The sequence below is a fragment of the Sander vitreus genome, chromosome 18 (assembly GCF_031162955.1).
Source record: "Sander vitreus isolate 19-12246 chromosome 18, sanVit1, whole genome shotgun sequence".
Classification (NCBI taxonomy): domain Eukaryota; kingdom Metazoa; phylum Chordata; class Actinopteri; order Perciformes; family Percidae; genus Sander; species Sander vitreus.
In genome coordinates, this window is record NC_135872.1 from 4,890,530 (window position 1) to 4,914,435 (window position 23,906).

The 23,906-nt window shown below is 40.6% G+C and overlaps 2 protein-coding genes and 1 long non-coding RNA gene across 4 annotated transcripts in view; 2 read left to right on the forward strand and 1 right to left on the reverse strand.

Moving 5' to 3' along the window:
- Positions 1-396: 396 nt before the first annotated feature.
- slc30a2 (solute carrier family 30 member 2) lies at positions 397-19,231 on the reverse strand. Its single transcript, XM_078274659.1, has 8 exons — positions 19,149-19,231; positions 9,936-10,147; positions 7,227-7,373; positions 6,395-6,548; positions 4,071-4,290; positions 3,116-3,221; positions 1,130-1,264; positions 397-542 (listed from the first exon to the last, which is right to left on the reverse strand). The coding sequence occupies exons 1-8, from the start codon at positions 19,229-19,231 to the stop codon at positions 397-399; spliced, it is 1,203 nt and encodes a 400-aa protein (XP_078130785.1).
- On the forward strand, positions 4,036-20,050 carry LOC144533357 (uncharacterized). The gene is made up of 3 exons (XR_013503419.1): positions 4,036-4,306; positions 9,914-10,165; positions 19,310-20,050. It is a non-coding gene; the product is annotated as an uncharacterized LOC144533357 (long non-coding RNA).
- A 1,167-nt stretch (positions 20,051-21,217) lies between these two features.
- The window catches only part of LOC144533350 (uridine-cytidine kinase-like 1), a 33,541-nt gene continuing 30,852 nt past the window's right edge, over positions 21,218-23,906 (forward strand). The window contains exon 1 of one of the 2 annotated variants that reach the window (XM_078274649.1): positions 21,218-21,353. In XM_078274649.1, coding sequence (XP_078130775.1) covers positions 21,259-21,353 — 95 coding nt within the window. In that variant the 5' untranslated portion in view covers positions 21,218-21,258. The remainder of the gene's footprint in view (positions 21,354-23,906) is intronic. The other variant, XM_078274650.1, reaches the window with a different exon arrangement.

Sequence of the window (23,906 nt, forward strand, 5' to 3'; positions counted from 1 at the left end):
GACTCTTGTTCTCTTACTTCTTTTATTTTATTTTTTGATAGACTTCTTTGCAAGCCAGCATCTGTCCCAGTATGTGGTAAAAGCTCCATGCAACCTTGAGGACTGGAGTACCATACAACCCCCCCCTCTAGGAACTTTACGGGAGGACTGCAAGATTGGTTCCATGTTAGCATGGAGCTCCAGCGTCAGCACTCTACTACCAACACATGGATGATTTCGCTGTCTTGTGACTTAATGACGAACACAACAAATTTACCATAAAGCGCTTTCGGCTCCTTTAACAGGAAGCTACATTGTGAGTGCAGCTCTCACTGCTCCAGCTCACCCAGAGAGAATGCAAAAACAATGCCTGAGCCGCTCTATGTTCCTGGATGTTGGGTCCAGTCTGGTCCTGTATCAGTCACTGGGGTCCTGGCAGTGGGAGCAGTGGCTCATGTCTTCAGAGTAGAGCTCCACCTGGATGGTGATGCTGTGGAAACCAAACTTGGTGTTGAGCAGATCGGTGGCCTCCTGCAGCACAGACTGAGCGTCGGCACCCTCCTCTGACACAAAGTAATAAAGTGGAAAAGAACACTGTGAGAGGGTTTTACTAGACATTGTTGATCTACTTTTATCTCATTTCTACATTATTCTCTTCTTGGCTCATTAAAGTACTAATACCTCACTGTAGATTCACACAGAATTTTGGATAGTCGTCATGGAAACATTAATTGATCATGTGACAAGGGCTGGGAAAGTTGTCAGAACAGGCAGCCAAGTGACAGTACTCTACGATCCAATGGAAATCACAATTGTCAGACTGACAGCATTCTACCCCAAGGGATGGGGGGGGGGCACGAGGGGGCGGCACTTATATTTCTTCAGGAGCATAAACTATTGTTTGACAATCCCGTAGCTCGTGGTGAGTCTACCTTGGTTGGTTTAGACATTATGGCTAATAATCTAAACCCTTATGGAGAAAATGAATGGAATTTTCACCTCCGGAACCAATCACACATTTTCTTTTACAATCTTTACAACAATCTGTACAATGTACAAACCTCCTCTATCTTTAGACCCTTAATGGCCCGAATAGTTTCCATAGTATTCTTTATTTCTCATAATCACTTAGATAAGTATGTGACATTACCTATGGCCAGGTGAACCGAGACCAGTGCCTGGCCCAGAGTCAAGGCCCAGAGGTGCAGAGAGTGCATAGACTTCACAGCCTTCACCGACAGCAGCACCTCCTTCACCGAGTTAAACTCGATTCCTCTAGGAGAGCCTGGAAAACAAGAGGCCGTAAATTAATACACAATATTCCCCATAATATGAGGATAATAAAAGCCTGGTTGTGATATTTGTTATACATGTTAATGTACACCAGTAGTATAATTAGCTAGCGAGGTTTGTATCACCACATGGCACATTTTCCTTTTCAGGTAGTCTCGCATTGCCAGACCTTCCTCCACAGCGCTGCGGAGGAAGGTCTGGCGAGTCCACACAGCATTCCAGGATGGGAGAAAAACATCCTCTGGTTTATTGCCATTTCTTTAAACCAATCACAATTGTCTTGGGCGGGGCTAAGCGCCGGACGCAATGATGGTGCCTCTGCAATATAGCCTCGGGAAGGAACTTGTTTTGGTGGAACGTGTACGTTCAAAAGTTGTTTTAGTCGTGCAACAGACAGATAGTCTAGCTAGCTGTCTGGATTTACCCTGCAGAGATCTGAGGAGCAGTTAACCATAGTCCTCAGAAATCCACCGGAGTTTAGAACACCAACACAAAGAAAGCGGAAATTTCAGCAGCAATCCCGGAAGTGGAACGTCGTCGATATAGACTACTTTTCAGATAACCTGTAATATATTTTATTGTACTAAACAAGTAGTTATATTAGGTCTAACAAGCCTCGACTGAAGTACATATAACGTGCATGAAAATGATTCCATTATGTTCATTAACACCACAGGCTTGTTTCTGTCATTACTAAATGTTGTGAAAGATGCCACGGGGCCGGGGTTCTACTTTTGGGAGGGTCATCTCACAGAAGTGCAGTGATGTGCAAAGAGAAAGAGAAACTTTTATGATGTCCCCAGGCTGTGACCATCTGTGTTCTGGTTCTTTGTTCTGCAGAAACTTTAAGAAACGATGAGTGTTCACAAAAGCAAAGAGGTCTGTGTACTTTTTTTGTGCTAAATCCTGGTTTTGTTGTGGTGGTGAAATGGCAGCTTTGGACTGAAATCTTTGCATCTCCATCAGGCTTATTAGTGTCTTTTTTATTCTAACTTTGTGCAAAAACCTAGAGAACCGATTCCAACTTGCAATCGTTCCAAAAATTGCAATTCCAATGGAATCGTTTTTTTATTGGAATCGTTTTTGTTTTTGAATACCATCATCGGTCCCAAGTTTCTGTAGCAGCCACTGTACTTCCAGGCGCTTCTTGTGTTTTCGCCATGGAGCACAGTAAGCAGCGCTGTAAAGTGTGGCTTTATTTTACGTTGAAAAAGCCCGGTAAAACTGTAAACCACCATTGAATAAAAATGTTTCCTCTTATGTGAAATAAGCATGTGACCCATTTCAACTCCAACCCTCAAAAGGAAGAATCGGAATTGGAATCAGAATTGTTCAAATCAAAACCCTGAGTATCAGACAACATTTTCATTATTCTCCTCTCTCAACCCTGCCTGGTTGACGCCAGACCCTTCTCAGTTGTAACTGAGAGTGGGTCTGGGGAAGGTTCATTCACAGCCCATTTCCAAAGGGGTGTCACCAACGGACGCCGCTCAAATGCCTCTGGGCGCAATTGGATAGTCCTTCAACCAATCAGACCAACGATCCGGGTGACGTAGCAGCGACAGCGGCATCAACGGGTTGCTGCGCTTCGGTGGCCGTCATGTTATATGAAAACAAAAAGCTGCTTGCCTTCGCTGCGCTATCGTCATCGTATAAAGCCCGCCTCAACGGTTGTGATTGGTGCCTCGATTTGGAAAAATTGGAAATGGGCTTGAATGGGCTCTTGGTCAGACTGACTTGCAGAACAAATCTCAAATTTCCTCAGGGTTTTCCCAGGCTACTCTCAACCGGAACATTTTGAAAACATGAGAGAAAAAACAGTGAAATCAATATTGTCAAGTACCTTCCATGAGTATCCTGAAAACGTCTCTGAGGATGGTGACGGTGGTGCAGAGGACAAAGACGGAGAACAGGAACGTACAGATGGGATCTGCAACTTTATACTCGGGCTGTAGGAGAGAACAGAGGTTATGGAGACTCTAGTCTCGCTATGCCAGACCATCCACACGCTGCGCAGCGGAAGAGATGGGAGAAAAACGTGGTCTGGTTTATTGGCATTTCTTTAAACCAATCACAATTGTCATGGGCGGCGCTAAGCTCCGCACTGAGCTGCTGCAAAATAGTCGTGAGAGAGAAAACTCAGATTGGACAGATAGTCTAGCTAGCTGTCTGGATTTACCCTGCAGAGATCTGAGGAGCAGTTAACCATAGTCCTCAGAAATCAACTGGAGTTTAGAATTCCAACACAAAGAAAGGAGATGGAAATCAGTGAAAATACATGCATCCGGCGGAATTTCCTGCGGCACCGGAGCAATCCCGGAAGTGGAACGTCGTGGATATAGACTACGGAGACTCTAAAGAGTCGTCAGACGGTGTTTTCAGCAGGCATTAAAGTATCCAAGGAAAAAGAAAAAAGGAACATCTCCCATGAAATATTTAGCCCTTTCATCGTAAAAAAGACAATACTTGGGATTACCCTGATGCTTTTAAAATTACTTATTATTTGAACCCTGTGTGGTATTTTAAGATGTAGGCCTATTATACAGAGAATATTCGGTTTTAATACAAACAAATGACTATTTTGATGCTGAAAATGTAAAAATGAGTTCAGTGTATTCCCATGAATTTTATACAAAAGCTCCATAAACTCTCAAAACCCTGTCTTAAACCACGATTAATCGAGTCAAACTGCATCATAAGGGACGACTGGATCATAATTTAATTTTTTATTCAAAGCGTCAGTATCATCAAACTGACATTTCGGTCTCACCCTAACATGAATGTGATCTATATCTGACCCGAAAGTAGATGACGATCGCTGCCACCATGACGCCGACGCTCTGCAGCAGGTCTCCCACCACGTGGATGAAGGCGGCGCGGACGCTCGTGTTGCTATGGCCACCGAGGAGCGTGTGGGAGTGGCCGTGGGCGACGGGGCTCTGGCCTCCCTCGTCTATCTGGTGGTAGCCGCTGCCGTGGCCGTGGAAGGTGGTGGAATGATGGAGGATGTAGGCCATGCTGCGGAAAGAAACAGGTACTTTAACTTTTGTTTTGTTTTTTCCTGAGAAGAGAATAATTCATAAAGGTGGAGCTGATTTGTATTACTTTAATGGTTCCAAAGGGTCCTTGAAATTCTGGAAGTTGGTAAATTTGAGGGGGCTTTTTGTATGAGCAAAGGGGCTTTCTGTAAGAAGCAAGCTGGACTAGTTTCTAGAATGACTGCAAAACAGTTTGGGAGTCCCTCTAATGACATCAAGGTTGTTGCTCAGAGAAAAATATCCTCTAATTTTGGATTCACCTGTATTTAAACTAGTCTGGTAGTCGTCTACAGAACATTTTAAAACATTAATATTAAAACAGAATTCATATAACCAAAAGAAAGCAGAACAAACTGAGACAGTGGCTGTTCACTGTGCTGATCACAGATCTACTTTCAGTGGGGGAATGTACATTTACTCAGGTACAATTTCAAGGTACTTGTACTTTACTTGAGTAATTCCTTATTATGCATCTTTAAACTTCTGCTCTCATACATCTCAGATGTAAATATTGTAATTTTTACTCCACTTCAAAACAGTTTTTGTAGTAGACATTGGCCAATGAAAGTGCTTGAATGTATACAGTATATATTGTGTGCAAGAATAGAAATGGGAGTTCTTTTGATATTTCTTTTGCTTAACGTTAGTAAATAGTAGGGGTGGGAATCATCAGAGGCCTCACGATACGATATCATCACGATACTTTATTATTGCGATTTTAAACATATCGCGATATTCTGCGATATATTGCAATGTATTACCTTTTTTCCAACTTCAAATTTTTCCCAATTTCAAATGAGGCCCCCAAAAGGAAACTTTGTCAACATCTGTTTTATCTAAAAAGATGAATTTCTCTGTTCATCTCACTTCAATTGTATTGCTGCAAAATGGGATTGTCAAGCAGACAAACATATAATATAACATAATATAATAATAGATCGATACTCGGCGTTTGTGTATCGATACAGTATTGCCACGGAAAATATCGCGATACTATGCTGTATCGATTGTTTTGCTGTGCTGTGCTTGAGTAAAAAAGTTTCCACCATATCATCATAAAATACTATTTATTCTATTTTCCTTCTGTTACTCTTTCAAATATGATACATTTTATAAATATATATTTAGTAGAATAACAATTCTTTTTTTAAAGAACACAATCTTTCAGGTGGAAGAAAGAACTTGCTACCAATACAACACATTGTTGCAATACATTCTCACTCCCATCGCGTAAAATACGGATGCTTGGTCACCCAGTTTAACACATCTGAGGTGTTGTACGTGCAGATCTAACCATTTCTGCATTATGCGACAAGGAAGGAACAGCTGTTGCACGCAGCCATTTTGAGGCACAAGAGCATGATTGATCTTGGACATTTAGTTTAGTTGATGTTCTGCACCTGTTGGATGAAAGTCTAGATTATGCTGCTTGTTAAACCGCCCGCATTTTTGTTTCTAGGCTCTGCACTCAGCTTAATTCATACTAATTCTATAACATATTTAGTCACACTATAGCATCTAAAGGTATTGCTGCAGTTTAAGAGTTGATCCACCTATATAAGGTCAGTTAGCTGTGCCAGTTGAAGCGTTATGAGGATCTTAGTTTGTACGTAGCATAGTCTTCAGTAGGTGAACATACAAGAGCACAACATATACACCAAACTCCTACTGAGGATTTTTTTTTTCAGGTATATATCAGGATCTTAACTCCCTAAGTGATTTATCACCGTAAATATACTTTAGAAATGCAGTAAGTTCACTTTTTTAAGGAAAGTAAGAGCAGCAGCATTGCAGAGTTGCAGAAGTAGACATCTTGATGACGCCACCTTCAGATGTAATATAATGTCATTTTATTTCGGACAATGCACAATTAAACATTAACCTTGTATAAGAACAAGGATAGATGCATTGCAGCAGATGTAATGTCATTTTATTTAAAGAGGGACAATGTTTGTACGTATTGAAGCTGAGGTGAACATAGTTTTGAAGTAGAATGAAGTGTGCCAACTTCAAATGTAATATTTGCCTTTATTATAGCGACATAATGTACAATGTCGCCACCCATTCTGCGGAGAACCACTCACATTATATTGACGATGACGGCACACCCGGAGGTGACCAACATTACATGGCCATCAATCTCGTAGTCGTTGCGTACGATCCTCTCGATGGCTAAATAGACCAGCGCCCCCGTAACGATCCAGATGGAAATGACTGAGATGAATGCCCCGAGGATCTCTGTGGAGAGAGGAGAGGAGAGGCGGGGGATCTTAATCACCTGTATACAGTTCATCACACTCTCTACACACCTCTATCTGAACAGCGCACGCAACGGGACATGAAGTTAATTAACCGACAACAAACTAGTGTGAGACACGCAAGACACATAGAGGCCCAGATGTAATGTTGTGTTAACCATCACACTCACAGCTCTGAATGCAGCTTATTTATATGAGTGACTTATCACTCTAAATATACTTTAGAAATGCAGTGAGTTCACTTTTTTAAAGTGCTCATATTATGCTCATTTTCAGATTCATTGTTGTATTTAGAGGTTATACCAGAATAGGTTTATATGGTTTAATTGTCAAAAAACACCATATTTTGTTGTATTGCACATTGCTGCAGCTCCTCTTTTCACCCTGTGTGTTGAGCTCTCTGTTTTAGCGACAGTAGCTAGGTAAGGACTACTAGCCAGTCAGAAGCAGAGTATGAGGGCGTGCCATGCTAGCAGCTAGGCGAGCATTATAACGTGTTACAATTTGGCGCACGTTCATCACTGACAAAATAAATAACAAACAAACAAAATAAATGTACAAAATTGTTCATCCATCCATGCTTCCAAGCATCCATTCATCTTCCTCTTTCTTCACTCCATCCATCCACTCAGAGTTGTCTCTTATCTCTCGTCCTGACCTGATCTGTGCCAACCAAAGTTCATGGTTTTGGTGGGCTGTCTGGAGGAGATCCACAGGGAGAACAGGCTCACCATCATGCTGCCAAAATCCGTCAGGAGGTGGGCTGCGTCAGTCATGATGGCCAGGCTGTGGGCCAGGTAGCCTCCTGCAGGAAATCAGGAAATAACAATAACATTACTGTGAACCTTCACAGAAACCTTAAAAAAATCATTCTGACCAATCCTGAGGCACGCTTAACATCTGCAAACTAAAGGTGCATCTCATCCCCCTTATTTGATAGCTCCTCGACTCCTCGGTCCTTGGGTGAACCAGAAGTTGTTCTGTCCCTCCTCGGTGAAGGCCGTCTCAAAGCTCTCATTTCTGGCCCAAGGACTGAGGAACAAGCATCGAGGAGGGATCACCGAGGAGCTATTGGCGAGGATACACGAGAGCAGCCTTCCTGGAAGCCGTGCAGCTGAAGGTTGCTGACGCTTCAGAGGAAAAGACTCATCCCTCTAAAACATATTTGCTCGGTTCCTCTCTCCTCCCATGATTTCCTTGCGTCTCTCCCGTACTCCTCAGTGGGAGGGACTAATGCTGCGTTCCAGACACAATTTTTAGCCCGTAAGTTACGACTTCAGGTCACGACTCATGACTTGTCAGCGTTCCAGATAAAGTCATGACAAACCCTTCTAGCTAGCTAGCGGCTACCTAACGTTGACGTTAGCTAGCGCTGGCTGATACTAGCAATTTCTAGTCGGCGACATATTTTGGGCTTCATTTAATAAACATAACCTGTAGTAGTACACAATCGTATGTGTATTGTTTTGATTACAATGTGCGGAATTACTTTACGTTGCCTATTCATGTCTATTTATTTCTATTTCTCACCGTTAATCACCGGCGTCTGTACAGCATCAACAGGGGGTCACCATTGTTGTTTATGTGTGTGTGACGTCAAAAACTGTAACTGGGAGTACAACGATCTGGTACGAGTTCACGGGTAGTAAGTCACAGGTTTGACTGCCGTTCCAGGGCACTTTCACGGGTAGAAGGTTGTGAAAACACGAGTTACGGGTTGCCTGGAACGCAGCATAAGACTCGATAGAGGGATGCAAATGGAGGAGTCGAGGAGGCCATTTAAGGGTTATGAGGTGCACCTTAAAACAACTGTTGCACTTTTAGCTGAATCTTTGCCTGGAAGGTAATAACATTACTGGTAAAGTAGGTTAAAAAATATAAAATTTAAACTGCTGCATCAAGTTGCTTCCACATGTTGGGTAAATCGTAGCACAATCTCCAGACACACCCAATTTCTGACAAGAAAACTGACTTTAAAAAGTTCCTGATGAGGAAAGTGTCACCAACTGTAACACCCTTTTATTACATCTAGCTGAGCCATTTAAAGCTTTATAAAACCTTTGATTTAATGCAGCTACAAACTGTGATATGTTTTATACTTAAGTCCTCTTTAATGCCTCAGGTAAAGGAGATGTGATATTCTTTTATATCATAAACGTCTGGGGAATCATCCAATGAGCCACCATTTTATACTCTTAGCAATAAAACGTTTTTTGTTCTTTGTAGTTTTTTTGTGTTAGAGAGACATGTGAAGCTACTCAAGACTTCAGCAGCACTGCAGTATTTCCATTATGATGATATTAGTCTATATCCACGACGTTCCACTTCTGGGATTGCTCCGTTGCCGCCGGAAATTCCACCGGATGTCACTCTTTTCGGCCGGATGTCCGTCACCTTCCGCTTTCTTTGTGTTGGAATTTTAAACTAAAGTGGATTTATGAGGACTATGGTTAACTGCTCCTCAGATCTCTGCAGGGTAAATCCAGACATCTAGCTAGACTATCTGTCCAATCTGAGTTTTCTGTTGCACGACTAAAACAACTTTTGAACGTACACATGTTCCACCAAAACCAAAGTTCGTTCCCAAGGCTATTTTGCTTAGCGCTACCCAAGACAATTGTGATTGGTTTAAAGAAATGCCAATAAACCAGAGCACCGTTTTTCTCCAATCGCAGAATGCGGTGTGGACTAGCCAGACCCTCCTCTGCAGCACCGTGAAAGAAGGTCTGGCAAAGCGAGACTATGATGATATTAATGTCTGTGAAAGTCGATCCTTTGTCATCAGAAGTAGTCATTTTGTCTACGATGGCAGCGTTATATGAACGTTTTCACTGTTGTATGGTATACTTTAGAAATAATTTGTTATACCCATATAATGTAAAGCATGAGAATCACCTCCTTTTCGCAAATTATGTTTATACCATAGTTGTTTTTCATACAGTATAAAAATGTAATAAAGCAGCACTCAAGCCTTGTGAATATAAGCAATTGTCCAGGAAACAGATCACTGCTGTACAAACCAGACATAAACCTGTCTAAGTTCATTTATGACAAAAATATTAAGCGAGCACCAATCAATCTGGAAATCAAGATTTGAGAGTGTGCAGTGACAGGTTCATTGTACTATACTAAAGTACTCATTTTGTGTGCATTTGTTGAAAATGTGTTCAAATATTTTACAACAGATTTTTTTGGAGGATACATGATAAATCACATAGATAGTTATCAAATATATTAACAGCTGTTTTTACCCTACCTACTTAAAATGTGTGCTTTTTATCATGTTTTTACTTCTGTAAGAAAGAAATACAAAAGTCTGACGTTCTGCTCTCTTTCACCCCTGAGGTTTGAGCTTCTAAACTTTTACCTATGACCTCGCCAATCATGAAGACGAGGCACACGGCCGAAGCGATGCAGAGCTTCCTCTTGGCCAGCAGCCTGTCACCGCTCACGTCACACGCCGGGGCTTTGGCACCGTGGCAGTGGGCACCGACGGGTCGCTTCAGCTCGATGGCACCGGCCGTGCCTCCATTCTTGAGAGGGAAGTCGGGATATTGCTCTTTGGAGTCTGGGAAGGAGCTGCAGGGAATCAGAAAGGTACGTGTTTAAGACAGAGATGGTCCATCCCCTTCCCATTATACACTTTATAAAGATCCTGTGTAGGATTTGAAGAGTTCTGTGTATGGTTTATTTTTTTTACCGATAAAACCTTATGCCGTCAAAACAATATGAAAGATGTTACAAATTCTTGACAAAGATGGCTAAAAGTAAGTTTTCTTTCAAAGACAAGCTGGCAGAAGCACGACTGCAGACTTTTTGAAAGTCTCTCTACTAACATCAAGGTCAAGGTTGTTGCTCAGAGGAAAAGATCCTCTAATTTTGGATTCACCAGTATTTAAACTAGTCTGGTAGTCGTCTACAGAACATTTTAAGACCTCAATATTATATCAAAATTCATATAACCAAAAGAAAGAACAAACTGAGACAGTGGCTGTTCACTGTGCTGATCACAGATTGACTTTCAGTGGGGGAATGTAACTATTCTAAGTACATTTACTCAAGTACCATACTTGAATACAAATTCAAGGTACCTGTACTCAGTGGTGGAATGTAACTAAGTACATTTACTCAAGTACTGTACATAAGTACAAATGTTGAGGTACTTGTACTTTGCTTGAGTATTTTCTTTTCATGCCACTTTCTACTTGTACTCTGCTACATTTCAGAGAGAAATATTGTACTTTTTACTCCACTACATTAATCAGCTTTAGTTTTAGTTACTTTGCAATTCTTGAGATGGATTAGTTGTTTTTTTTGTGATACAAACATTTTACAATGCTAGGGGAAGGTGTTGGGAACCTTTTGGCATGTTTTAGCCAACATGTCAGCTTGTCAGGCCAGTTTTTTCACCTTGTTACAGCCTCGGTTTCTACAGTGCATATATATATATATATATATATATTAACTGTAATATATAATTATATGTTTTAACATCATTTAATTGTTTTACTTTAGTGTCAAGCTGGTCCTAACTATACATTTTGTAACCAAATTTAACCCAGTTTTACCCAAGATGGCTTTATGTCTCTTGTCCTAAAACTCATCTGTTCTGTTCCTAAGCATAACAGAGACGTCTCTGATTGGTCCAACTCGCTGTTACCATGGAAATGTTTACCGGACCCGCAAAACCGCGAACGGCTAGAGTGAGCTTCTACCGTTGAAGTCTATGATAGTTACGTAGGCTACACAATCTTGTACCTTTGCCTTTTTTGCCGTTATAAAAATGTTTTTTTAAGCCGAATCAAATGTTTTATGGTCACGATTCATCTCGTAGCTGGTTGGCTTGGTTCCAGGCTAAAAACCATAGAAGTAAAATGATCCAACTAACACCGGCTGGCTGGCTTGCTGGTTCTGCCATGCTTTTATGCAGCATCGGTTACAAAGAATGAGCTAAACAGCTGGCTGGGTCTAACGTTAGCGGTCCGCTGACCCACTGACGCTGGGTCTAACTCTCCCTCCTCTCTCCCTGCAACTCCGAGAACGTCTCCCGAGCTGCGTCGGGCGGCTCTCCTCCCTGCGAGCTGCGACACAGTTTGCGGCCCTGTCAATGCACGATGTGAGTCCCTACACGATGTGAGTCCCTACGCGATGTGAGTCCCTACGCGATGTGAGTTGCGCCTGAATCTGACAGCTTTAGTTACTAGTTACTTTACTTGTGTTTTGTGTGCAAAAATCTTAATTGTAAAGTAGTTTATAAAACACACTGTTTTATTATAAATTAAACTACCATGGAGATCCCATCCTGGATGTTGATGGGTGCGCCATCTGCCCATCCTCTGAGGTCCGCAACCTTAGTGTAATCCTGGACTCCACCCTCTCTTTCCATACTCACATTAAATCCATCACTAAAATCTGCCTTTTTTCATCTGAAAATCTCCAGACTCCGGCCATCACTCTCTGACTCCGTGGTAGAAACCATCATTCATGCTTTCATAACCTCCTGTTTGGACTAATGCAATGGAGTCCTATATGGCTCCAGTATGTAACTCTGCGGTCAGGGTCCTCACCCACACCAAGACCTGGCAGCACATCACCCCAACCTTCATCCACCTTCAATGGCTCCCAATTAAGTCCCGCATCAAATATAAAATCCTCCTCCTCACCTACAAATCCCTCCATGCCCTGGCCCCACAGTACCTCTCCGACCGCCTCCATCCATACACCCCACCCCCGAAACCTGCGGTCCTCAGACGCTGGCCTGCTCTCCATTCCATTCCCCACACCAGACTCTGTACCTTTGGAGACAGAGCCTTTAGTGTTGCAGCCCTTTAAGTACATTTTCTTGATGATACTTACATACTTTTATTTAACGTGACATTTTCAATGCAGAACCTTTACTTGTAACAGAGTATTTTTTACAGTGTTAGTACTTTTACTTAAGTAAAGGATCTGAATACTTCTTCCACCACTGCTTATTTGTCAGTTGCTGAACATTTCTTGGCATCCCCAAAGTCAGGAGGATACATTGCGTGGGCACCATGAATATCTGTACAACATGTCATGGCAATCCCCCCTATAGTTGTTGAGATATTTCAGTGTAACTGACCAAAGTGACTAAGCATGTTGGCGAGCACGGTAGCAGAGTGATTTCAGTTCCCTGCTGTGACTCAAGAGCAGTCTCTTCCTACTGCCACTACTCATAATACTGATAATATTTAGATTCATAGGCATATGTGACTATTAAGGGATGTTTTTAAGGGTTAAACTATGTAGTGTTCAACCTGAGAATTACACATGTAGATATACTTCACCTCTGACAACACATACATCGAGCTGGATTGTAATCATGAGGACAAAACAAAACGCTGACTTCTCCATTTTCCTCACAGAGACACACAGACACACACACACACACACCCATAGACCCACTTACTGTAGAGAGACACAAACACACACAGAAAGACACACACACCTAGGTTGCTGCTCTTGTCATGTGCAGTGAGGGGGGAGCTGCGATGATGTGGCTAATGAGGTGGAAAAAAACTAATTTAGGTTCACTTGAGATAACCGCATGCACACACACTTTATGTCACACACTTCACATGGGAGATAGCCAGTGTTTCGTGATTAGCCTTTATCACACACACACACACACACACACACACACGTCTTAGGCGATGTCAAAGCTGAAAAGAATCAGCCAAGTGGAAAACGGATTCTGTTCAATTATACCACTGGGACATAAGAGCACACACACACACACACACACACACACACACACACACACACACACATACATAATATTAACAATTCACATTAGAACATAACAGCATTTTATTGTTTTATCTACCGATAAACAGAAACAATCAAAACAATCTAATGTCGTTTTTCCACTACATGCTATGGCTCGACTCACTATTTTTTAGTTTTCCATTGACAAAAGTTCTGGTACTTCTTTGGTACCACCTCGGTCGAGGTTCCAAGCAGGCTGAGCTGATACTAGTAGGTGGAGTTAAAACACTGCAGACCATTGATTGGTCCGAGGGAATCATAACTAGCACAATCCCGCCATGTTTAAATAGCCAAGTTACGGTCAATGGCGACCACAATTTTTTTATTCACTTGACCCAGATTTTTTTTTTAAATAGCAGCCTGCTTTACACCATACAATACATTACACTATCACTATCTGCAGTGAAAAACGAAAACAGAAAGTACCAAAAAAAAGTTGAGTCAAGCTAAGCAAAAACACGGCTAGGTATTCTCTGAAATATTTGTACAAAATATCCAAAAACAACCACAAAAACACTCTTAACATGACCAAAATGTAGAGGCCGTGCTTCATGTTTGGTGCAACAACAAAAAAAATACAACCAACACTAACAAAACTGCTGAATAAACCTCTATGATGAGCAATACAAAGGTAATAAAGAGCTTTACGGTTATTGGTATTGCTGTACGACTCGTATTTAATCTCAAATGTCAATAGGTGGTTTGCACATTTCTGCAGCAATCATCCTGTTCCATCAAGTTTGTATCAACTGCTGCATTAGGTTGTTGGTTGGCAAAAATAATAACAACACTGAGGACATGTTGGAAATATTCAGTTCATGTGTTAGTCAATACCCCGCCGGGCAGGTGTGCAGTGTTGACACTCGGCGTCAGCACCGCAGGGACCTGAGGGAATATTCAGTGATCTGTGAAATGACATGAAGAGACCTCCAAAGATCCGTCCACTGAAACAATAACCATCCAGCATTTAATTACAGCTGCAGCTCTGCTGCGTCAGAGCACCGTGCAATATTTTATGTAACTGACATAACCTACAACATAATGCCTGCAGGGAGAAAGGAGGATTGCTGCAGAGCAGAAATAAACAAAGTTTTGTCTTTTGATATAATAAGTGTTAGTCTCGCATTGCCGGACCTTCCTCCACAGCGCTGCGGAGGAGGGTCTGGCTAGTCCACACAGCATTCCGGGATGGGAGAAAAAAAACGTGCTCTGGTTTATTGGCATTTCTTTAAACCAATCACAATCGTCTTGGGCGGTGCTAAGCGCCGGACGGAACCCGGGTGCCTCTGCAAAATAGCCTCGGGAAGGAACTTGTTTTGGTGGAACGTGTGTACGTTCAAAGGTTGTTTTAGACTTGCAACAGAAAACTCAGATTGGACAGATATTCTAGCTAGCTGTCTGGATTTACCCTGCAGAGATCTGAGGAGCAGTTAACCATAGTCCTCAGAAATCCACCTGAGTTTAAAACGCCAACACAAAGAAAGCGAAGATAACGGACATCCAGCCGAAATGAGGGACATTTGGCGGAATTTTCGGCGTCACCGGAGCAATCCCGGGAGTGGAACGTCGTGGATATAGACTAAATAAGTGTTGATCCAGTGATGACAATAATCATCATATTATTACTGTTGTTATTTCTGTAAATCTTATTTGTACAGTATGTGTACTGAATTGTCTCTCCCTTTTACTGTCTATATCTTCTCTTAAAGGAACAGAATTTTGAGAAATGTGCTTATTCACATTCTTGCTGGGAGTTAGGTGAGAAGATCGATACCACTCTCGTATGTATATGAAGCAACAACCAGCAGCTGGTTAGCTAACTAGCCTGGCTCTCTCCAACAGTAACAAAATCTCCAACAAGTCGACCAAACCATACGAGTTTGTTCCTACTCTGTAATACGACCCACAGGAGCGTGTCATAAAAGAGCGCCCCTAGCGGTGGCAGAAAATACAACCTCGTATCTAAACCAGAGAACATCGGTCGCAATTTTGTACGTAACGCTCGGGATTTTAAACACGTCTTTAACGTTGCAAAATGGTCGCAGATTGGTTATGTTCAAACACAAAAACTCTTTAATTAAGTTTAGAAAGACATTGTGGTTTGGGTTCAAATCAGACCTTACTCCTCCCACAACAGAGGAATGGACAGAGATAATCAATAACATATATTTGATGGAAAAAATCACATTCTCACATCGGTTACAAATGAACAAATATGGACTGAATGGACACAACCACTGGGAGGGTCATCACACTAATGCATTTTATAAAACAGAGGTGTGCCTAACTGATCTATATACAGGGTTCATACGTTTTGAAAAAACCTGGAAAAGTTATGGAATTTGAAAAATGCAAATTCCAGGCCTGGAAAGGTTTTGGAAACATAAAAAAGACCCAGAAAGTTTTGGAAAAGTCACGGTACTTATTATCACAGTATAATAATATGTGATTAATAAATGTATTTCACGTCGTCCACATACATTGTCATTCATTTTATTGTTAAACCTCTTTGGGTTAACTTTAACACAGATTTTTATTCTTATTATATAATGTCGACTGACATTTTCAGGAATGCATAGTCATGGATATTTACCAAAAAGTCATGAAAAGGTCATGGAAAAGTATTGGTTAACTGGTAAAAACAGAAATGGAAGAAACCTCAGGAAGAGAGACTGAGGAGAGATCTCTCTCCCAGGACAGACAGATGAAGGTGACGTGATGTCAGGAGCAGTGACTCCCTGGAGCCTTCTGGCCTGGCAGCAATCCAAAGGTCTGCAGCCAGCATAGGCGTAGAGTTTGGGAGGGGGGGATGCAGGGGATATGTCCCCCCTAATATTTAGAAGAGGTAGATTTGTTCCCCCTCAAAAAATATGAAAGACAACCCACTTCCCAAATAGAGGTAAAAATAATCATTCAGGGGGCTCAAACATGCTTATATCCTTCTTATCTGTAAATATGTTCAGACACATATAGGCTCTATATACATATAGTGGACCGTACCATCTAAACTTTGCAGTGCACGTTTGTGTTGCAAAGCACAGTCCCACAGTCTTTGCACCAAAACTTGCACATATTAAATTAGGAATCATTTAGAAGATTTAAACGATTCTACTGGAATCGATGCCCAATCCTACTAATCAGTGAGTCAATCAATAAAATGTAGAAATGGATTAATCATATGGATTAATCATATTAAAGGTTGTTTTTTTTCAAGCAAGAAATGGCCAAACTCTCTATGTCCAGCTTCTTTAAAAAATGAATATTTTCTATGATAGTAAGGTTCTAGACAAGACAATACAAGACATCTGAAGGTATCACCTTGGTCTCGGGGAACTTGTGACGAACATGTATTTTTACAGTTTTATAGATCAAATGGTTAATCGTTTCAGAAAATACCCAGGAGATCAATAAAATAATCAGCCCTGGTCTTTTTAGATCATCATCATCATGAAGACTCCTTCAAGTGACCGGCTGACCACTGCAGAACATCTGGAGCCCAGATGCTCTGCAGTGGTCGGCCGATTCTGGACCAACTTATTAACATTTGGAAACACATGACTTATTTTTATTATTGATTAATGTAGCCTACCAATTGGTTTTATTAATTACTTTGATTATTTTTTTTCTGTAAAAATATTAGAAAATAGAGAGAAATGGACATTAAAGTTTACCAGAGCGTCAAATCCTCACAGCAACATAGCTACATTGTTGCTTGAAAAATGACTTTAATGATTGGTTTGTGTTGATTAACTGTTTGATTAATTAACTTATCGTTTTAGAATGACTCTAAAGCCGAAGGGACTTTGCCACATACCTGGGTAGTTCTTAATGGCTCATAACTGATCTATAAAGCATTAATAAGTACATGTTATAAACCCTTTATAAAGAATGTCTCGTCAGAAAGTGGTAGTGAAAAATGTGTCCGTTCTGAAAAACTATTATATAGATTATTTATATATATATATATATATATCGGGCCTAAATGTGAACAAGGAGTGACTTAAACTACACTTTGCTGCCAGCTGGGAAAAACGCTGAAGATGACACAGTAAACACACACACACACACACACGGTGCAAATGGTGCATGAAATCCCAAATGTGATGCCATATGCACATCTCTCTTCCGCTCTCTCGCTACCTCTCTCTTTCACACACACACACACACACACACACACACACACACACACACACACACACACACACACAATAGCACTTGCACATCGCCTCTCTCTGAATAATAATTTAATTCATTCATAGAAATTAATTTCCTGATGATCGGGATTTTTCAGAGGCCTAAATGTCTGCTGCAACAACAACCTGATAATAATGTCATTGATGGTTTTTATTTCCTCCTCGCTCTCTTGCTTGTCAGTTCACGTCTTTGTAACGTGAATGGCTCTAAAAAGCCAAAAAAAAAAAAAAAAAATGATGATAAATGATATGAGAGCGTGAAAGTGTTCATCAGAGGGATCAATTCACAGCATTAAAGGGTATCGATTAGCTGGATGAAGACAGACGCATCAAGAGGCCTGCTGGTATCAAACATGGAGAAGATTGTTGGCTGTTTCTGCAGCAGCTGCTTTTTCATGTCGAACCAACACATCTGATGAGTCTCTGCTGCACAATGTTCTGTTCATATAATCGGGAATCGTATTTATTTGCGACATTTGGTGACGGAAACACCTGCACAGAATCATAGGCCTATACATTTAATTATTCGTTTTTAAAATTGCATATAGGCTGTATTTTTATTGTAACTTCATGCCTATTTACTTTTTTTTAGTTTTAGGATTATAGCTCCTAAATGCACGTATTATTGTGTGTGCATTAATTAAAAAAAACGTTATAATGTATTGGCTATCTATGACTCAGACTTACAAACTGATATCTATCGTTTTTCAGAACAGGGAACATGACAGTTGACTTTCTTGATTTAAAAATATATTTGATCTTTATGGTATTATAGGCCAATACGTTTATTTCTTTTTGAAAGGTCAATTTCTTTCTGAATGTCCTCGCCAAATATTTTCTCATATAACTTACAGAGATATAAACCGCTCTGGATTTACTTAGTATTTGCGGTTTTTCACGTGTCGGTATAATATAATGTATTTACGGTGTTATTAGCCTATCTCTGTTCTTTTCCTGTTCCGTTCCGTCGCCATGCATGCTGGACGTGCGTGGAGCTTTCTTCTTGCCTTCCCTAATGACAGATGAAGAGTTTTTAGCATTGCTCAGTGAGCTGGCCCCCGGGGCCATTTGTCACAGGCTGTCCAGAAACGAGCCAAGCGTGGAAATGAATTTGCTCATTCACATAACGCAGCCCGCTATAAGAGCTATAGCGGCAGTCTGCTCACCATGCACCACGGTAACAACGGCTCCCACCAGACGTAGGCCCATAGGCTACGTTACACACAAGAGTAACATATATATATATATATATATATATATATATATATATATATATATATATATATCTCAACTATATACAGCAACAAGCCGGGATTATTTCGGCAGAGATCCGACTGCAAAATATTCACTTTTTGATTTTCCCCTCACAAATATCACAGAGAAACAGACGTGCTGCTGCTGCTGAACTTGACATGATTAAAACAGTTATTATATACAGTTATTATACTGTTATTTTGTCCTATACAGGCTACATAGGTTTTGAAATCTCATGCCAAATCTAACATTGGGTTCGTACAGGTAACTTCGCAGGGTATTCCAACACGCAGCATCATTCTTCATGCATGCAGCTGCAATAAAATCAAACATGTTCCCACCTTTGTAGTTTTAGAGAATACATTTTCGCGCTCTTCTCGTGTATCAGTTGAGATTTCTCCGAATTTGCAGCGTTATTATCCATGTGTTCAGCCTGCGCTCAGTCGCTGTCCCGTGTGAGATTTAACAAACAAAAAGAATGTTTGTTTGTTTGTTTTTGGAGGATGCTGCAGGAGTCACCAGGGAGAATCGACAGGTCCGGTTCCCTCAGATGTTCACTCGACGCGGGGAAAAGTCAGCCGAGACCACATTTCTTCTGTGAGCAGTGCGACTTCAGAACAAACGGATACATTCCTTCATTGCAGTAGTTGAGAGGGCAGGAGGAGGAAACCACATGCGGAGTTTTCTGAGGGAGGTTTTTAATTAGGTTGGAGTTAGTGTAGACTCGAACACTGAGACACTGCAGCTGCTGTTAGTGGACAGGACAGATAGGCTACCTGCACTGAAGCCTGACTGATGATCACCCGGTATATACAGAGACGACCTCCGGTTGGGGAATCCTAATGGGACAAGCATCAGGATGAGCGAACATCAATTCATTCACAGAAACACACAAAGAGAAATGTTTTTACTCCCATAAAGACTGCAGGCCTATAGAAATAAATGTATAGCTCCGGAAAAGTAACATATTTAACACATATTTGTCTATATGATTCACCCGCCCCCCTCCCCCCATGATTTTACAGTGAGGATGAGTTCCAGATTTTCACTTAAATCAGTTCAGACCTCTAATTTTGAAGTTTTAGGAGCCTTTCTTAGCTTTCACACCACTGTACACAAATGTATCATTAATTCAGCTTTCATATGATGTAAAAGTGTAAAAGCAGATTCATGCCATGCTGAAAATATACAGTATATATTCACAGATTCAAATATTTATGACATTCAAAAAGATCAACATTTCTCTCTCTAAAACGATTGGCTAATTGTTTAAGAAAAACTAAAACTAAAACTGAATATTTCGGTGTTATTGTTCATGTTGGCATTAGCAATAGGCCTAAACTGATTTATGACAAACTCACTAGAATAATAGCCTACATAATCACATTTAAGCAGCCAACAAACAGTTCTACAAATATAAAGCAAGATTCAGACACAGAAGATTCATATTTGATATAACGTAAGGCCATAGTGTTTAAAAGAAATGTACTGCACATAACACGGTGTAATGTTACAGATTTATATATTTGTGTCAGTCTTGTGTCAGTCTTGAATAGCTTCAAAATATTTATTTAGCCTAGTTATAGCCTATGGGTAACATGTAAAAGCTTTCACCCCTTCAATATAAAATGATGCCTCACTGTGCTTTGAATTATGGCTTTAACTGGCCAAAGACTAAGATGTAAACAAGTCCCCTGGTGGTTGTTGAATACATTTATAACATGATGTATTATAAGGTATAAAAATACAATACAATACGGGGCTAGTAGGCAATGGAAATGCGGCTCTCAATGTCTCTGGTCACGTAATTCATCATGACTGCCGCGCAAATTGTGCATTCACGGTCCAGTGGGACAAACCTAAATTTGGTCATAATCAGCTTTCTAGGTTTATAATTGTTCTTTGAGAAGTAAAGTTAGGCTACTTGATATTTGTCAAAAAAATATTTTTAACCATATGCATAAAAACATTGAGCACTTGTTAATGACATGCAAACTTGATTGTGATAGTGTTTTTTTTTTTTATTCTTTCAAAAAAACTATGCAATCTATTTAATGTGTTGTTTTGGCTACATAGCTATCATATCTAAACTGATGCGAACACCACTTTTTGATAGAATGTATGAGCTGAAAGGAACTCCTGTCATCATGTGTCCTCTATTTAGCTATATTTTATTTGGTCTGCCATTGTATATTGTTAGTGTTTTTCAATTTAACATATTGAATTAGTGGCCCCAAATTGCCCTGTAGTTGTGGCAAAAAGTAGTAAATAAAAGGTTTTCAAACAAACCACTGCAGCTTTGTTTAGTTTCATTTAAGGACTTAGTTAACATTTTTCCGATTACCGTAAATACTGCTTGAGTTTACGCTTCGTGACGTAATGACGCTTCCAGTGTTTGGTTTCCGCGCCGCGCTGATACAGAGATGGTTTAGAATCTGTGGCTGAGCCGACATGGAAACAGCAAGCAGCGATTGTAACGTTAAACCAGACGAACAGCAGGCAGATGGAGGAATGGAAGCGGACAGGACAATGTCAAGGTCTGACAGGTAACTAAATAAATAATAATGGATGAATGTCTGCGGCACCAGTCACAACACTAGGGGAGCATAGCAGTGATAACAGCTCATGTTAGCTAAGTAAGCTAACGCGCTGTCTTCCACAGTCATACCGTGGCATTGTGTTCGCGTGGCTGCAGTGAACAAAAGCGAAAGACAATCAAACGAAATTCGAATAACGCTAAAACAACAATAACAGAGTGGTTGTGGCCAAGTCATAACACATTTGTCAGGGGTTCATTTGCAGTGTTATACCCTATGGTTATAACGTTAACTAGCTACAGCTGTGTTAACACTAGATACTTTCCTCTGGCTTCAAGAACGCGTATAACTGTCCATTATTTAGTTGAGCCCGTCACGCCAGACCTCTGTGACAATTTGACAAAGTATGCACATTTGTTTTTGTTGGCAAACGTTAAGAATTGGGATAACATTGATTTACAGCGTTTACATGTGTCCTGGTAAATTCGGCATAACTAGCCACTAACCACATGCAATCTGCTTTGTATGAATAACGTTATAGTTTTTAAGCATGAGCGGTATTAATAATAACTGACCCATCTAAATGGTTCACACCGCAAGCTAATGCTAATGCTACACTCGCTTATTCTTGACACGTAGCACTGAGGATGTGCAGGGGTGGTCAGGTGTATGAGGCAGCCATGCTAACCTGTCTTTGTGAGGGTAGCTGGGTGTAACAACATCTGCCCATTCATCTTATCTCTGATTATGTTACAGTATTACATTTCCCAGATATAGTATGCTTAATTGTGGAGGAAAAAGGAGTGGAACCCAGCGGGTTATTTGAATGGGACTAACTCTGATATGTGCCATTTTCTCACAATGCACAAACCCACGTAGAATTGGTCAGGTTAACATTTGCTTGACTAATGAAAACTGTAGACCATAGAAGCATTGTTCTTTAACTCATGCACATGAATAGCTGTTCATTTGCTGCTTTTTGTTACCAGCAGATTCTGGCCTGTCAAAATGTTATAAATACTAACAGAGGCTCACTTTTTTTAATGTAATATTTAGAAATGAAAAAGCAGCAGTTCATTTTTAATAATATTAAGGTGAAACAGGAATACTATGTTTATTTTGAGCTTTTTTTGTTATTGCAGGGACCTTTTTTGTCAGCAGAGATATCCCAACAGTTAAGAAAGTGAAAGTCTTGACCATTATTACTACAAGAAGTTACATAAATCATTTGGAGACAAGCTTATATTCACCTTACATTCATTTGGCAGACATTTTCATGGAAAGAGACTTACATTCATACACAACGGGAGACTTTTGGTGGTCTGTGTCTTGCTCAAGGATTTCGTTTTTTTGTCTTTTTATTAGAGCCAAAACTAAACGCTGAAGGAAGTATTTCAAACTGTTTGTAAAAGTTTTAATTGTATTTCTGAAGCACATCTTCGATAGCAGACTTTTGATTTGTACGTTCATGTTTATGGTTAGTCAAGGCAACAATAAACTGCCAGATATCAAGATTCAATTTAGCCTGATATTTTCCTCAGTGCACAAAGGTATGAGACACAGTGAGATATTCTAGTCACAAAATGTCCCAGCCAAATGATGACAGCCTTACTCATGTGAATGGTGGCCCCACCCTGTGCTATGCTCATCAGGGCAGCGGTGTGATTTCCTGGGGAGGGTTGGCAAGTTCCCCCTTCCTCCCCCTCAACCACACCGACAGCAGAGACCTCACTGTGGAGAGAAAGTTCAGAGAGAGACGCTGAGTACATAGACACTCTCTCCTCTCTCTGCAGGACAGTAGACTATCTGCAGCTCCACTAAAGTCTAAAAAATAAAGGCTTTAAATGATCAAATTTCGGCCAATTTTTCAAAACAATATATAAAGCCTCTTAACTTTGGTTAGCTATGTTTGATTAGAAAAAGGCTACTCTTGACTTGACTTTGTGGAGCCTGCAGATACTACCAAACAACTTAAATGCCTGTGTTGGAGCAGCAGCACGGGGCCAACTATGAGCTTAAAGGGCATTTCTGATGGCAGCGTATATACAGACAATTAAAAAAGTTAACATACAAGAAACAAGTCACAGGGACCAGAGTCACATTCTGCAGTACAACCTCCAGTTATTGGTTATTGCATTTGTTTCTGCTTCTAAAGTTTTTTTTGTGTCGGTTAAGATATGTGTGTGTGTATATAGAGGCTTCCACTTGGACCCTCAACTAAAGCCAAAACAAGTGTTTTGTTTTTGAACGTACTGCAGTCAAAGGTGCCGTAGGTAGGATTGTGAAGATCCAGGACTTAGCCAAAAAATTTGAACATCGACAACTAGAGATGTTCCGATGCCGATACCAGTATCGACATCGGCTCCAATACTGCCTAAAACGCTGGTATCGGGAAGTACTGGAGTTCATGCACCAATCAGATACCGCGTAATAAAGCCCTAAAGAAAATCTACGTTAAAGTAGTTCATGTATGTTCTTTTTCCGCTATAACTGACTGTCAAACTGCAGAATAAAAGAGAGATCTGTGGCGTTCTTTGTTTGTGTTTGTTCATGTTTCACAAA